This window comes from Aotus nancymaae, unplaced genomic scaffold, assembly GCF_030222135.1.
Source record: "Aotus nancymaae isolate 86718 unplaced genomic scaffold, 86718_ANA_hifiasm-v0.15.2.pri h1tg000010l, whole genome shotgun sequence".
NCBI lineage: Eukaryota > Metazoa > Chordata > Mammalia > Primates > Aotidae > Aotus > Aotus nancymaae.
In genome coordinates this window covers 60282706-60297718 of record NW_026988421.1, presented here as the reverse complement: position 1 = coordinate 60297718, position 15013 = coordinate 60282706, and the positions used below count along the sequence as shown (strand labels likewise).

General features: G+C 43.2%; 1 protein-coding gene across 4 annotated transcripts in view; it reads left to right on the top strand.

Annotated features, from left to right (window-relative positions):
* The window catches only part of SLC25A16 (solute carrier family 25 member 16), a 46764-nt gene extending 37131 nt beyond the window's left edge, over window positions 1-9633 (top strand). For 3 of the 4 annotated variants that reach the window (XM_064374197.1, XM_064374199.1, XM_064374198.1), the window contains 3 exons: window positions 2257-2419; window positions 3711-3779; window positions 7529-9633. In XM_064374197.1, coding sequence (XP_064230267.1) covers window positions 2257-2419; window positions 3711-3779; window positions 7529-7685 — 389 coding nt within the window. In that variant the 3' untranslated portion in view covers window positions 7686-9633. Of the gene's footprint in view, window positions 1-2256; window positions 2420-3710; window positions 3780-7500 lie in introns of all 4 variants that reach the window. The other variant, XM_064374201.1, reaches the window with a different exon arrangement.
* The last annotated feature ends 5380 nt before the right edge of the window (window positions 9634-15013 follow it).

Here is a 15013-nt window from a genome sequence, read left to right as displayed (position 1 = left end):
ACTCGGGAGGCTGAAGCAGGAGAATTGCTTGAACCCGGGAGGCTTAGGTTGCGGTGAACCGAGATCATGCCATTGCACTCCAGCCTGGGCAAAAGAGTGAAACTCTGTTTCAAAAAAAAAAGATTATAAGAATTTTATATTGAGATATTATCCTAAACTGAATATTTGTTGGTACTCACATCTTTTTTTTTTCTTTTTTTTTTTTTTTGAGACGGAGTTTCGCTCTTGTTTCCCAGGCTGGAGTGCAATGGCGCGATCTCGGCTCACCGCAACCTCCGCCTCCTGGGTTCAGGCAATTCTCATGCCTCAGCCTCCCGAGTAGCTGGGATTACAGGCACACGCCACCATGCCCAGCTAATTTTTTGTATTTTCAGTAGAGACGGGGTTTCACCATGTTGACCAGGATGGTCTCAATCTCTTGACCTCGTGATCCACCTGCCTCAGCCTCCCAAAGTACTGGGATTACAGGCGTGAGCCATCGCACCCGGCCAAGTATCTTTTTATATATATTTTTTTCAATTTAATAAATATCACGATTTTTTTTTTTTTTTTTTTTTTGAGACAAGGTCCTGCTCTGTCGCCCAGGTGTGATCTTGGCTCCACCTCCCGGGTTCAAGAGATTTTCTTGCCTTAGCTTCCTGAGTAGCTACTATAGGTGTCTACCACCATGCCCAGCTAATTTTTGTTCTTTTTTGTTTTTTTTGAGATGGAATCTCGCTCTGTTGCCCAGGCTGGAGTGCAGTGGTGTGATCTTGGTTCACTGCAACCTCCGCTTCCCGGGTTCTTGTAATTCTCCTGCCTTAGCCTCCCAAGTAGCTGAGATTACAGGCGCAGGCCGCCACGCCTAGCTAATTTTTTTGTATTTTAGTAGAGATGGGGTTTCACCATATTGGCCAGGCTGGTCTTGATCTCCTGACCTTGTGATCCACCTGCCTCCCAAAGTGCTGGGATTACAGGCCTGAGCCACTGTGCCTGGCCATCTTTTTTTTTTTTTCCCAGATGGAGTCTTGCTCTGTCGCCCATACTGGAGTGCCGTAGCATGATTTCGGCTCACTGCAACCTCCCCTTCCCAGTGTCAAGCCATTCTCCTGTCTCAGCCTCCCAAGTAGCTGGGATTACAAGCATGTGCCACTGTGCCTGGTAGTTTTTGTATTTTTAGTAGAGACGAGGTTTCACCATTTTGGTCAGGGTGATCTTGAACTCCTGGTCTCAAGTGATCCACCCACCTGAGCCTCTCAAAGTGTTGGGATTACAGGCGTGAGCCACCGCACCTGGCCAATTCAATAAACATCACAATATCTTGAGTAATGGTTAGTTGGGAGGACTGCTTGATTTTCATATTTATTAATAAACATCCTTAATGGTTCTATTAAAATCATGTAATGTTTAACAAGCACTACCTGCATACTGTTTTTATTAGATTCTCTGTGTTGTGTGAACCAATGTAAATGCTTCTCTCATGGTCACAATTCTTCCTTGAAGACAAACTTAGATACTGAGTTAAAATAACAATGCTTTTTCACTTCTGAATTTTTTGCCTGTATGTTACATTATCACTATCATTGTTATTTTAAATGTAAGTTGTTACATTTCCTTTAATTAATAATCATGAGTGGCCAGGCGTTGGCTCACTCCTGTAATCCTAGCACTTCGGGAGGCCGAGGCGGGTGGATCACGAGGTCAGGAGATTGAGGCCATCCTGGCTAACACAGTGAAACCCCGTTTCTACTAAAAATACAAAAAAAATTTGCCAGGCATGGTGGCACACATCTGTAGTCCCAGCTAATCGGGAGGCTGAGGTAGGAGAATCGCTTCAATCTGGGAGCCAAGATCGCGCCATTGCACTCCAGCCTGGGCAACGGAGCCAGACTCTGTCTCAAAAAAAAAAAAAAAAAAATCTCATTCAGGTAGGCTTACATATGAAAGAAATAAAACAAAATAAAAATAATCATGAATTTAATTTTTCTCATGGAAACCTTGGAAAACTTTATTTTTGTTCACATATAAAGTGGCATTATATTAACTACTGCTGCCTTTAGTGCTTTAAACTGCAGTGGTGTGTGAAAACCAAAGCTATAATTTTTTGTTGGTGGTAATTTTGTCGTCTTTAGGTTATTTGTATATACACAAATGTTTTTATTTTAGATTAATCCAAACATTAGAAACTAGGAAATGTGATTATTATATAAGAATGGTGTCTTTGTCACAGCTCATGTTCTGTTCAGCATCCTGATGAATTTATTTTTTGTTTTCCAGGTGTTTCATTTTTCACTTTTGGTACTTTAAAGAGTGTTGGGCTTTCCCATGCCCCTACCCTTCTTGGCAGACCTTCATCAGACAATCCTAATGTCTTAGTTTTGAAAACTCATGTAAACTTACTTTGTGGTGGTGTTGCTGGAGCAATAGCACAGACAATATCGTAAGTTTATTCACCAACTTAATTCAGTCAAATTACAATTACCCAATCCTGATTTTCAACATGGATTAATCATTAATTTTTCTAATAGATTATTCAAAAAGAGGATCCCTTGTAAAATATAAGTATTAACTTAATACTTTTTTTTAGATGTGTGTGCACTTTAAGCATATTACAAATAATTGCAAGTTTGGATGCAGTAGTGCTGCCTGTTGTCCCAGCTACTTGGGGACTGTGGTAGCAGGATTGCTTGAGCCCAGGAGTTTGAGGCCAGTCTGGGAGACACAATGAGACCCTGTTCCTAAGAAAAAAAAGAAAGAGGCCAGGCGTGGTGGCTCACGCCTATAATCCCAGCACTTTCAGAGCTCAAGGCAGGCAGATCACTAGGTCAAGAGATTGAGACCACCTTGGCCAAAATGGTGAAACCCTGTCTCTACTAAAAATACAAAAATTAGGTGGGTGTGGTGGCGAGTGCCTGAAATCCCAGCTACTTGGATGCTGAGGGAGTGAATTTCTTGAACCCTGGAGGTGGAGGTTGCAGTGAGCCAAGATTGCATCACTGCGCTCCAGCCTGGGCAACAGAGCAAGACTGTCTCAAAAAAAAAAAAAGACTCCATTTGTATATTGTGTATTTAACTTCAGGCAATGCCAACATGAAATGCAATTATCTGTATTATTAGTTTTAGTCCTTAAGGAAAAATTTTGTATTGGTCTGCTGTATTCAAGGGGACTTGCTGCATAACCTTAGAACAGTTCTCAACTGGGAGTGATTTTATTGCCAGTGGACATTTGTTAATGTCTGGAGGCATTTTTGGTTGTCACACCTGGCAGAGTGCTACTGGCATCTAGTGGGCAGAGGTCAGGGATTCGCTTAAACATCTGCAGTGCACAGGACAGTTCCCCACAACCAAGGATGATCCAACCCAAAATGTCAATAGTGCCAATGTTGAGAAACCCTATATTAGCATTCAACAATGAAAAGCAACCATTTTGTTTCTTCAGGAAGTGGCATTTAATTTGGCCTTTAGGAATGAACAGAACTTGATGGGAGAGAAGAATCCTCTAATGAGAGGGATCACAGAAGCAAAGATCTCTCTATTGTTAATTGATTTTATTCATGTGCCTGTATCCTGACTCCTAGGTTAAACAGAACAATAAGAACAGTAAGACATTATTTCTTTGAGTTTACAGGGCTCTGTACTCAATAGTTGTTGAGTAGAAAACTCCAAGTTTTTAATTCTTTATGCCTTTTTTTTTCCCTCCCCACCACTCCCCGCCTTTTTTTTTCTTTTAGCTACCCATTTGATGTAACTCGTCGGCGAATGCAATTAGGAACTGTTCTGCCAGAATTTGAAAAGTGCCTGTAAGTTCATCATATGTCATTGTTCATTTTCTTTAGGAAATGTAACATTAAAGTCAGTACGGAGCTAGGACTCTAGTTTGACCAATAGTCTATATCTTCCATTTTCTCTCCCTAAGTTTATTGTTTATTTACAATCAGGGTCTTTTTTGTTTTTTTGAGATGTAGTCTTACTTGGTTGCCCAGGGTGGAGTGCAGTGGTGTGGTCTTGGCTAACTGCAACCTCCACCTCCCCAGTTCAAGTGATTCTCCTGCCTCAGCCTCCCACGTAGCTGGGATTACAGGTACCCACTACCACGCCTGGCTAATTTTTGTATTTTTAGTAGAGACAAGATTTCACCATGTTGGCCAGGCTGGTCTCAAACTCCTGACCTCAAGTGATCTGCCTGCTTCGGCTTACCAAAGTGCTGCGATTACAGGTATGAGCCACCTTGCCTGGCCTACAGTCAGGTTCTAATCCTCCTGTTAAAATTTAATTTAGGGCTGGGCACGATAGCTCACGCCTGCAATCCCGAGGAGGGCAAATCACCTGAGGTCAGGAATTTGAGACCAGCCTGGCCAACATGGTGAAATACATCTGTACTGAAAATACAAAAATTAGTCAGATGTGGTGGCGGGCACCTGTAATCCGGGCTACTAGGGAGGCGGAGGTTGTAGTGAGCCAAAATGGTGCCACTGCATTCCAGCCTGGGCAACAGAGTGAGACTCTGTCTCAAAAAACAAAAAAAAACAGCTGGGTGCCATGGCTCACACCTGTAATACCAGCAGTTTGGGAGGCCGAGGCAGGCGGATCACGAGGTCAAGAGATCGAGACCATCCTGACCAACATGGTGAAACCATATCTCTACTAAAAATACAAAAATTAGTTGGGCATGGTGGCGCATACGTGTATCCCAGCTACTCGGGAGCTGAGGCAGGAGAATCGCTTGAACCAGGTGGTGGGGGTTGCAGTGAGCCGATCGCACCACTGCACTCCAGCCTGGCTACAGAGCGAGACTCAATTAAAAAAAGAAATATTACTCAGAAGACTGAGGCAGGAGAATTGCTTGAATCCAGGAAGCGGAAGTTGCAGTGAGCCAAGGTTGTACCATTGTACTCCAGCCTGGGTGACAGAGTGAGACTCTGTCTCAAAGAAAACAAAAGAAAAAAATATATATGTAATTGTGAAAAATAATTTTTGTTTAACCTTAAATATCTAAGATATCACCTCAACATTTCTCTCTCTCTCTCTCTCTCTCTCTCTCTCTGTGTGTGTGTGTGTGTGTGTGTGTGTGTGTGTGTATTTTTTTGTGATGGAGTCTCATTCTGTTACGCAGGCTGGAGTGCAGTAATACGATCTCAGCTCACTGCAACCTCTGCCTCCTTGGATCAAGTGATTCTCCTGCCTCAGCCGCCTCAGTAGCTGGAATTACAGATGTGTGCCACTATACCTGGCTAATTTTTGTATTTTTAGTAGAGACGGGGTTTCACCATGTTGGCCAGGCTGCTGGTCTTGAACTCCTGACCTCGAGTGATCCACTCATCTCAGCCTCCCAAAGTGTTGGGATTACAGGCGTGAGCCACTACGCCAGGCCTCAATATATATATATTTTTATACTAAGTATTGGAAATCCAGGATTTATTTTATACTCATAGGCCATCTTGATTTGGACTGCCACATTTCAAGTGCTCAATAGTCATATGTGGCTAGTGGCTACTGTTATTGTACAGCACAGTTCCAGAGTTTTCTTTGTAGAGATTTAGAACCATTCCATTTGATTGGTGATAAGTTCTGCTCAGGGAAGGAGCGGAACATTTGTTCATGAACTTGGGTTGTCTTGTTCACTGAAAAGATTTTTTTGGGCCAGGGCCATTGCCTCATGCCTATAGTATCCAGCTGCCTGAGAGGCTGAGGTAGGAGGTTCACTTGAGGCCAGGAGTTTGAGACCAGCCTGGAAAACATTGTAAGATCTTGTCTCTAAAAAAATTTTAACTAAAAAAAAAAAAAAAAAATTAGTGAGTCATGGTGGTGTGTGCCTGTAGTCCCAGCTACTCAAGAGGCTGAGGTGGGAGGATTGCTTGTGCCCAGGAGTTAGAGGCTGTTGTGAGCTGTGATTGCCACTGCACTCCAGCCTGGGCAACAAAGTGAGAACATGTCTCTTAAAAAAAAAAAAAGGCCGGGTGTGGTGGCTCACACCTGTAATCCCAGCACTTTGGGAGGCCGAGGCGAGTGGATCACGAGGTCAAGAGATCGAGACCATCCTGGTCAACATGGTGAAACCCTGTCTCTACTGAAAATACAAAAAAATTAGCTGGGCACGGTGGTGTGTGCCTGTAATCCCAGCTACTCAGGAAGCTAAGGCAGGAGAATTGCCTGAACCCAGGAGGCGGAGGTTGCGGTGAGCCGAGATCGTGCCATTGCACTCCAGCCTGGGTAACAAGAGCGAAACTCCGTCTCAAAAAAAAAAAAATTTTTTTTGAAAAGATTTCAGTTCAGATTGTCTATTGAAAGCAAAAGGCCAAGCCCAAATTATTGGTTTGAAAGGAAAGGAACAACTCTGAAACAGGAATGTCTTCTAGGGGTATGGTGGCTTGTGCCTGTAGTCCCAGCTACTTGGGAGGCTGAGGCAGAAGCGCCTCAACCCAGGAAGCGGAAGTTGCAGTGAACTGAGATCGCACCACTGCACTCCAGCCTGGGTGACAAAGCAAGACTCCATCTCAAAAAAAAGAAAAAAAAGAGAAAAAGAAAAAAAATACAAAAGTTATCTGGGCGTGCTCTTGCGTGCCTGTAGTCCCAGCTACTTGGGAGGCTGAGGCAGGAGAATTGCTGGAACCTGGGAGGCAGAGTTTGCATTGAGCCGAGATCATGCCACTGCACTCCAGCCTGGGTGGCAGGGTGAGACTCTGTCCAAAAGAAAAAAAAAACGCTATTCAAGATGGTATTTAAGCTTCTTTAAAAATTGATGGGCTGGGCGAGGTGGCTCACGTCTGTAATCCCAGCACTTTGGGAGGCTGAGGTGGTGAGTGGATCACCTAAGGTCAGAAGTTCAAGACTGGCCTGGGCAACGTGGAGAAACCCCATGTCTGCTAAAGATTACAACAGTTGGCCGGGCATGGTGGCTCACACCTGTAATCCTAGCACTTTGGGAGGCTGAGGCAGGTGGATCACTTGAGGTCAGGAGTTCGAAACCAGCCTGTCCAACATGGCGAAACCCTGTCTTTACTTAAAATACAAAATTAGCTGGGCATGGGTAGTGCATGACTGTAATTCCAGCTACTCGGGAGGCTGAGGCAGGAGAATTGCTTGAACCTGGCAGGCGGAGGTTGTAGTGAGCCAGGATCGTGCCACTGCACTCCAGCCTGGGCAACAAGAGCAAAACTCCATCTCAAAAAAAAAAAAAGATTACAACAGTTGTGGCCAGGCACGGTGGCTCACACCTGTAACCCAAGCACTTTGGGAGGCTGAGAGGGGCGCAGATCGAGACCATCCTGCCAGCTTGGTGAAACCCTGTCTCTACTAAAATACAAAAATTAATTGGGCGTGGTGACACATGCCTGTAATCTCAGCTACTCAGGAGGCTGAGGCAGGAGAATTGCTTGAACCTAGGAGATGGAGGCTGCAGTGAGCTGCGATCCTGCCACTGTAATCCATACTCCAGCCTGGGCAACAGATGAGAGTTTGTCTCAAAAAAAAAAAATTGATATTATGGATCCTGAAATTGTTTCTTCATGAGTGGCTATAGAGGTATCATCATTTAATCATTGTCTTTCAGTACCATGCGGGATACTATGAAGTATGTCTATGGACACCATGGAATTCGGAAAGGACTCTATCGTGGTTTATCTCTTAATTACATTCGCTGCGTTCCCTCTCAAGCAGTAGCTTTTACAACATATGAACTTATGAAGCAGTTTTTTCACCTCAACTGAAAAAAAATCATGGTTTGTTTTTCTTAATACATTCTCAGAGGGAGAAATGAAATGTTACTTTAATTGTGGGGGGAACAGTACTTGAATGGGGATAGTTACCCTGTCACAGGAACCACTGGTATTTTAGTACTTGATTATTTTTTCTTTAGTCACAAATCAGAAGTGCTTACCTTACTTCTTGATGCCAAACATTATACCTTAGAACATTGAAAAAATATTTTTAAGCTGATGGTGGCTAAACCGCTTTACAGTTTTATTTCGAAGTAGAACTAGCTTTAAAACGGGGTTCAAGAGGTTGCCATTAGCTTTTTCTTCCTGTTCAAAGTTTTTTGTTTTTTTTCTTTGAGACAGAGTCTCGCTCTGTCGTCCAGGCTGCAGGCAGTGGCATGATCTTGGGTCACTGCATCCTTTGCCTCCCTGGTTCAAGCAATTCTCTGCCTCAGCCTCCCAAGTAGCTGGGATTACAGGCATCCACCACCACGCTTGGCTAATTTTTTGTATTTTCAGTAGAGATGGGGTTTCACCATCTTGGCCAGGTTGGTCTTAAAATCCTGACGTCATGATCCACTCCCTCTCAGCCTCCCAAAGTGCTGGGATTACAGGCGTGAGCCACCATGCCTGCCCGTTCAAAGTTTTTAATTGTATTCTTGGTTTTTAAAAGACTGACAATGTTTATTATTATTAAAATAAGCTGGGTTGGTTATACTGCAGTAGAATAATGAGAACTGAATTTTTAAGTTCTATAAAACAGCCAGCATTGAAGTTTTATTTTTGTTATCTCTCTTCTCACCATTCTGCTCCACTGGATAATAAAGAACAGACTTTTTCCTTCCTTTTTTTTTTCTTTCATTTTTTAAATAAAATTAAGGTTATATTTAAAAAGTAGCCATGTAGAGACTCAAAAATAAATGAAGAAGCTAGGCATTGTAGCATGGGCATGTGGTCCCAGCTACTCTGGAAGCTGAGGTGGGAGGTTCACTTGAGCCCTGGAATTCCAAGCCAGCCTTTGCAACATCATGAGACCCCGTTTAATAAATGAATGAATGACTAAGTTTTGCTCAAATGTTATTACTAGATACTATGAGTGACTTACATGTGTTTTAAAAAGTCAGTGTGTTTCACAGAAGCAGAAACAAAAATACTGAATATCTTTGCTCTCAAAAACAAAGTAGCATTACAGATTTGTTTTTATTAGATGATTTGCTGTATATAAGAATATTTATTTAAGTAGGCTGTGAAATATTTATTAATATAGATGTGAATATCAAAAAATGTTTCTAAGGTATTATGATGCATCAACTAGTTCTTCCATGTAAAATAATTTTAGTGCAATATAAAGATGTAGAAATTTAAAATATGATTTGAATTATTATCCTTTATATTAAGAAAATGGTTTAAATGTAAGAATTCCATTTATTGTGTTTAGAGTACTTTTTATGATTTATTATAAGCATGGCAGAAATAGGAAGGAAACATTTAAAGGTCTGTCTTCAGAAAGAGTAATTTGTAGAATTGATATGATTTTCAAGACATTAAAAGACCAGGCATGGTGGCTCATACCTTTATTCCCAGCACTTTGGGTGGCCGAGTCAGGTGGATCACCTGAGATCAGGAGTTCAAGACCAACATGGTGAAACCCACCTCTACTAAAAATACAAAAATTAGCCAGCATGGTGGCATGTGCCTATAGTCCCAGCTACTCGGGAGGCTGAGACTTGAGTCTGGTAGGTGGAGGTTGCAATAAGCTGAGATCACACCACTGCACTCCAGTCTGGGTGACAGAGTGAGACTCCATCTCAAAAGAAAAAAAAGACATTAGAAAACTAAGTTGAGGCCAGGAGTGTTGGTTTTCGCCTGGAATCCCAGCACTTTGGGAGGCCAAGTCAGGAGGATATCTTGACCCCAGGAGTTCAAAACCAGCCTGGGTAACATAGTGAGACCCCGTCTCTTTCAAACAAATGAAAGAAAACTAAGTTGAAAGTTTTGCTTCTGGCCGGGCGCGGTGACTCACGCTTGTAATCCCAGCACTTTGGGAGGCTGAGGCCCGTGGATCACGAGGTCAAGAGATTGAGAACATCCCGGTCAACATGGTGAAACCCCGTCTCTACTAAAAATACAAAAAAATTAGCTGGGCGTGGTGGTGCGTGCCTGTAATTCCAGCTACTCAGGAGGCTGAGGCAGGAGAATTGCTTGAACCCAGGAGGCGGAGGTTGCAGTGAACCGAGATTGCACCATTGCACTCCAGCCTGGTAACAAGAGCGAAACTCCGTCTCAAAAAAAAAAAGAAAGAAAGAAAGAAAGTTTTGCTTCAATTTTTATTTCTTTGCATAAAAGGTTTCTTTACAGCATTTTGGGAGGCCAAGGCAGGTGGGTCACCTGAGGTCAGGAGATTGAGACCAGCCTAGCCAACATAGAGAAACCCCATCTCTACTAAAAGTATAAAAATTAGCCTGGTGTAGTGGCAGGCACCTGTAATCCCAGCTACTTGGGAGGCTGAGACAGGGAGAATGGCTTGAACCCAGGAGGCAGAGGTTGCAGTGAGCTGAGACTGTGCCACTGTGCTCCAGTCTGAGTGGCAGAGCAAGACTCTGTCTCAAATGTTCTTCAAACCATTTTGTGTAGTTTCATTTCTAGACTACACTGTGGTTAATTATTCTTATTAAATCTTAAGATAATTTAAGTATATAAAATAAGTATCGGGCCAGGCGTGGTGGCTCATACCTGTAATCCCAGCACTTTGGGAGGCCGAGGTGGGTGGATCACGAGGTCAGGAGATTGAGACCATGCTGGCTAACACAGTGAAACCCCCATCTCTACTAAAAGTACAAAAATTTAGCCAGGTGTGGTGGCATATGCCTGGAGTCCCAGCTAATCAGGAGGTTGAGGCAGGAAAATTGCTTGAACCCAGGAGGTGGAGGTTGCAGTGAGCTGAGATCGCGCCACTGCAGTCCAGCCTGGGTGACAGAGCAAGACACCGTCTTAAAAAAAAAAAAAAAAAGCATCTCAGTTATGTTATCAGTAAAAGGGAATTGCAAATATTTTTTTTTTAATTTTTTTTTTTTTTTTTTTTGAGATGGAGTTTCACTCTTGTTACCCAGGCTGGAGTGCAATGGCGCAATCTCCGCTCACCACAACCTCCGCCTCCTGGGTTCAGGCAATTCTCCTGCCTTAGCCTCCTGAGTAGCTGGAATTACAGGCACGTGCCACTGTGCCCAGCTAATTGTTTTGTATTTTTTAGTAGAGACAGGGTTTCACCATGTTGACCAGGATGGTCTCGATCTCTTGACCTCGTGATCCACCTGCCTCGGCCTCCCAAAGTGCTGGGATTACAGGCGTGAACCACCGCGCCCAGCCTGCAAATATTTTTTAAATAAAAGTTTGCATTCTATTTCTGTTATAGAATACAGAGGATATTAAAAACTAATTTTATCCATGTGTTAACAATTTCTTTCAACTGTTTACATGTTGAAGCACAGTTGCTAAACGTAAGTCAGAATGGAAGACTGTTTAAAATAATGACTTTGTTTATATCTGATTTATTTCAGATAGATTACCCAAAGTGCATCTTGCCAGGTTATCTTCCATTGGAAGATTGAGATTTTATGTCTTTTTTGATCTTTATTGTTCCTCTCTTCCAGCTCTCAGTGGGTATAGCTCTCTGGTCTGTAGAATGGGACAGTGGTCTGGTCTACGGATTGATAAGTGAGGTTTGCGTCCTGGTTTTCAATGATTGCCTGTAGAAGATGGAGAAGTTACTGGATATATTTAATAATATCTCATTACATTTTTTTTTTTTTTGATAATAGAGTTTTACTTGGTTGCCAAGCTGGAGTGCAGTGGCGTGATCTTGGCTCACTGTAACCTCCACCTCCCGGGTTCAAACGATTCTCCTTTGTCATCTTTCTAAGTAACTGAGATTACAGCCATGTGCTACCATGTCTAGCTGAGTTTTATATTTTCCTTTTTTCTTTTTCTTTTTTTTTTTTTGTGAGACAGAGCCTTGCTCTGTCGCCCAGGTCAGAGTGCAGTGGTGTGATCTCAGCTCACTGTAACCGCCACCTCCTGGGTTCTAGTGATTCTCCTGCCTCAGTCTCCCGAGTAACTGGGATTACAAGCATCCACCACCACGCTCAGCTAATTTTTGTTTTTTTTTTTTTTTTTTTTTTGAGACGAGTTTCGCTCTCGTTACCCAGGCTGGAGTGCAATGGCGCTATCTCGGCTCACCGCAACCTCTGCCTCCTGGGTTCAGGCAATTCTCCTGCCTCAGCCTCCTGAGTAGCTGGGATTACAGGCACGTGCCACCATGCCCAGCTAATTTTTTGTATTTTTAGTAGAGCTGGGTTTCACCATGTTGGCCAGGCTGGTCTCGAATACCTGACCTCAAGTGATCCGCCCACCTTGACTTCCCAAAATGCTGGGATTATAGGCATGAGTCAGTGCACCTGGCCTCATTCCATTCTTCACCATGCTACTGACCATTCATTTATTTAGCACCACTTGTGTGCCAGATGTTGTGTCAGCATTATGGAGGACTTCCCTTGGGAAGCTTGTTAGCTGTACTTGCAATCTGATTGGATTCACAAATCAGGATATAACACCAGATATTTCCCCAATAGAGTATGTGCCACACTTTATGATAACTGCCTGTTTACCAGTGTTTCCACCTCTCCCCATCTGGTTTTTTCAAGGGCAGGGAGCATAGGGTGTGTGGTGTCACTGTGGTACTCAGTGACATTTACTGTTGGGAAGAAGGAAGGGTCAGTCCCTGTTTTTGGAGACTTTATAAATAGTTCAAGAAATAAGCAATTTAGAAATAAAGTCGCTGGACACAGTGGTGCATGCCTGTAGTTCCAGCTACTCGGGAGGCTGAGGTGGGAGGATCGCTTGAGCCCAGGAGTTCTGGGCTGTAGTGCGCTATGCCGATTGGGTGTCTGCACTAAGTTCGGCATCAGTATGGTGACCTCCCGGGAGTGGGGGACCACCAGGTTGCCTGAGAAGGGGTGAACCGGCCCAGGTCAGAAACGGAGCAGGTCAAAACTCCCAGGCTGATTGGTAGTGGGATCATGCCTGTGAATAGTCACTGCACTCCAGCCTGGGCAGCATAGCGAGACCCCGTCTCTATTTAAAAAAAAAAAAAAGAAGAAGAAAAGAAATAAAGTCATATAAAATAAAATATTCTTTACAGAAAAAAACCCAGAAAAGTCATTTTGTTTGCTAATTTGCCACAATGAGTAGCAAATATATAATAAAACCTATGAATAGTTTTTGTGGCTGGGTGAAGTGGCTCAGGTCTGTATTTCTAGCCCTTTGGGAGGCTGAGTGGGGAGGATCACTTGAGCCTAGGCATTTGAGCCCAGCCTGGGCAATGTTCCAAAACTCTGTCTCTTTTTTTTTTTTTCTTTTATATATAAGACAGGGTTTCACCATGTTGGTCAGGCTAGTCTTGAACTCCTGACCTCAGGTGATCCGCCCGCCTTGGCCTCCAAAGTGCTTGGATTACAGGCATGAACCACCATGCCCGGCCTCTTTTTTTTTTTTTTTTTTAGATGGAGTCTTGCTCTGTCGCCAGGCTGGAGTGCAGTGGCGTGATCTCAGCTCACTGCAACCTCTGTCTCCAGGGTTCAAGTGGTTCTCCTGCCTCAGCCTCCAGAGTAGCTGGGATTACAGGCTCAAATTCCCACGGCCAGCTAATTTTTGTATTTTTAATAGAGACGGGGTTTCACCATGTTGGCCAGGATGGTCTTGATCTCTTGACCTTGTGATCTGCCCACCTTGGCCTCCCAAAGTGCTGGGATTACAGGCGTGAGCCAGCGCGCCTGACTCAATTTTTTATATAAAAAAAATTTTAAAAATCCTATGTACAGTTATTTATTTTTTTCCCAAGGATTATTCCCAAACTTTTATACAATTAATGCATTGCCTTGCAGAATTGGGTCAGTAACACCTGACACACTTATATATCAGGCATACACTTTACACAATTCCTCGCATCTGTTCTTTGAATCCCAGACACCATATTGGGCACTAGAAACCAGTGATAAATAATTACAGTTATGTATATTTCCTGAAGAATTATGTGCCATTCCTTGTTTTAAGCACCTTTGATGCCTTAACTCAATCTCTATTACAATACTATGATATGAGTACTATTTAATATTTCTTTTGACAGATGGGAATAATCGAGGCCTGGGGAGATTAAATTACTTGTCCAGGTTCATGTAAGTGATGGATCTAGGATTCAAATTCAGCCGGTCTGAATCTAGAGCGTATTCTTTCAGCTACAGTGCTATACTCTAATACTGTAATATGCTGTTCAGATGAACTATAACATGTCATTAAATTTGAACATGTCAATAAACATACCAAGCAATAAAATAATTACAGCTTGTGGAAAGTGCTTATGAAAACAGTAAAAAAGCTACTTGAGAGTGGTCAGGGAAAGGTTTCTTTGATGTGCTATATATACTTTCAGTGGACACATGGAGGATAAAAAGGAAAGAGCAATGCAAAGCGTTCTGGGAAAAGACTGGCTCAGGTGAAGAGAATGCCAGGTACAAAAACCCTGGAACAGGCCGGGTGTGGTGGCTCACTCCTGTAATCCTAGCACTTTGGGAGGCTGAGGTGGGTGGATCACCTGAGGTCAGGAGTTCAAGACCAGCCTGGCCATCATGGTGAAACCCCATCTTAAAAAAAAAAAAACAAAAAAACCCTGGAACAGGTAAAAGTTTAGTTTGACTAGGAATTGCCAGAAGGCCGGTGTGACTGAAGTATTATGTGTAAAGGAGTAGCAACAAATGGGGTTAAAGAAGTAGACAAAGGTCAGATCATGTAACTATCTACAGGATATAGTAATGATTTTGTCTTTTATTCTAAATGCAATGGGAACGCCAGGTGTGGTAGCTCATGCCTGTAATCCCAGTACTTTGGGAGGCTGAAGCAGGCAGATTACCTGAAATCAGGAGTTTGATACCAGCCTGGTCAACATGGTGAAACCCTGTTTCTACTAAAAATATAAAAATTAGCTGGGCATGTTGGTGCACACCTATAAGCCCAGCTACTCGGGAGGCTGAGGCAGGATTATCACTTGAAGCTGGGAGGCAGAGTTTGCAGTGGGCAAAGATCGCACCACTATACTCCAGCCTGGTGACACAGTGAGACTCCATCTCAAAAAGAAAAAAAGAAAAAAAAGTACATGGGGGCCGGGCGTGGTGGGCTTACGCCTATAATCCCAGCACTTTGGAAGGCCAAGGCGGGTGGATCACGAGGTCAAGAGATTGAGACCCTCCGGGTCAACCTGGTGAAACCCCGTCTCTACTAAAAATATAAAA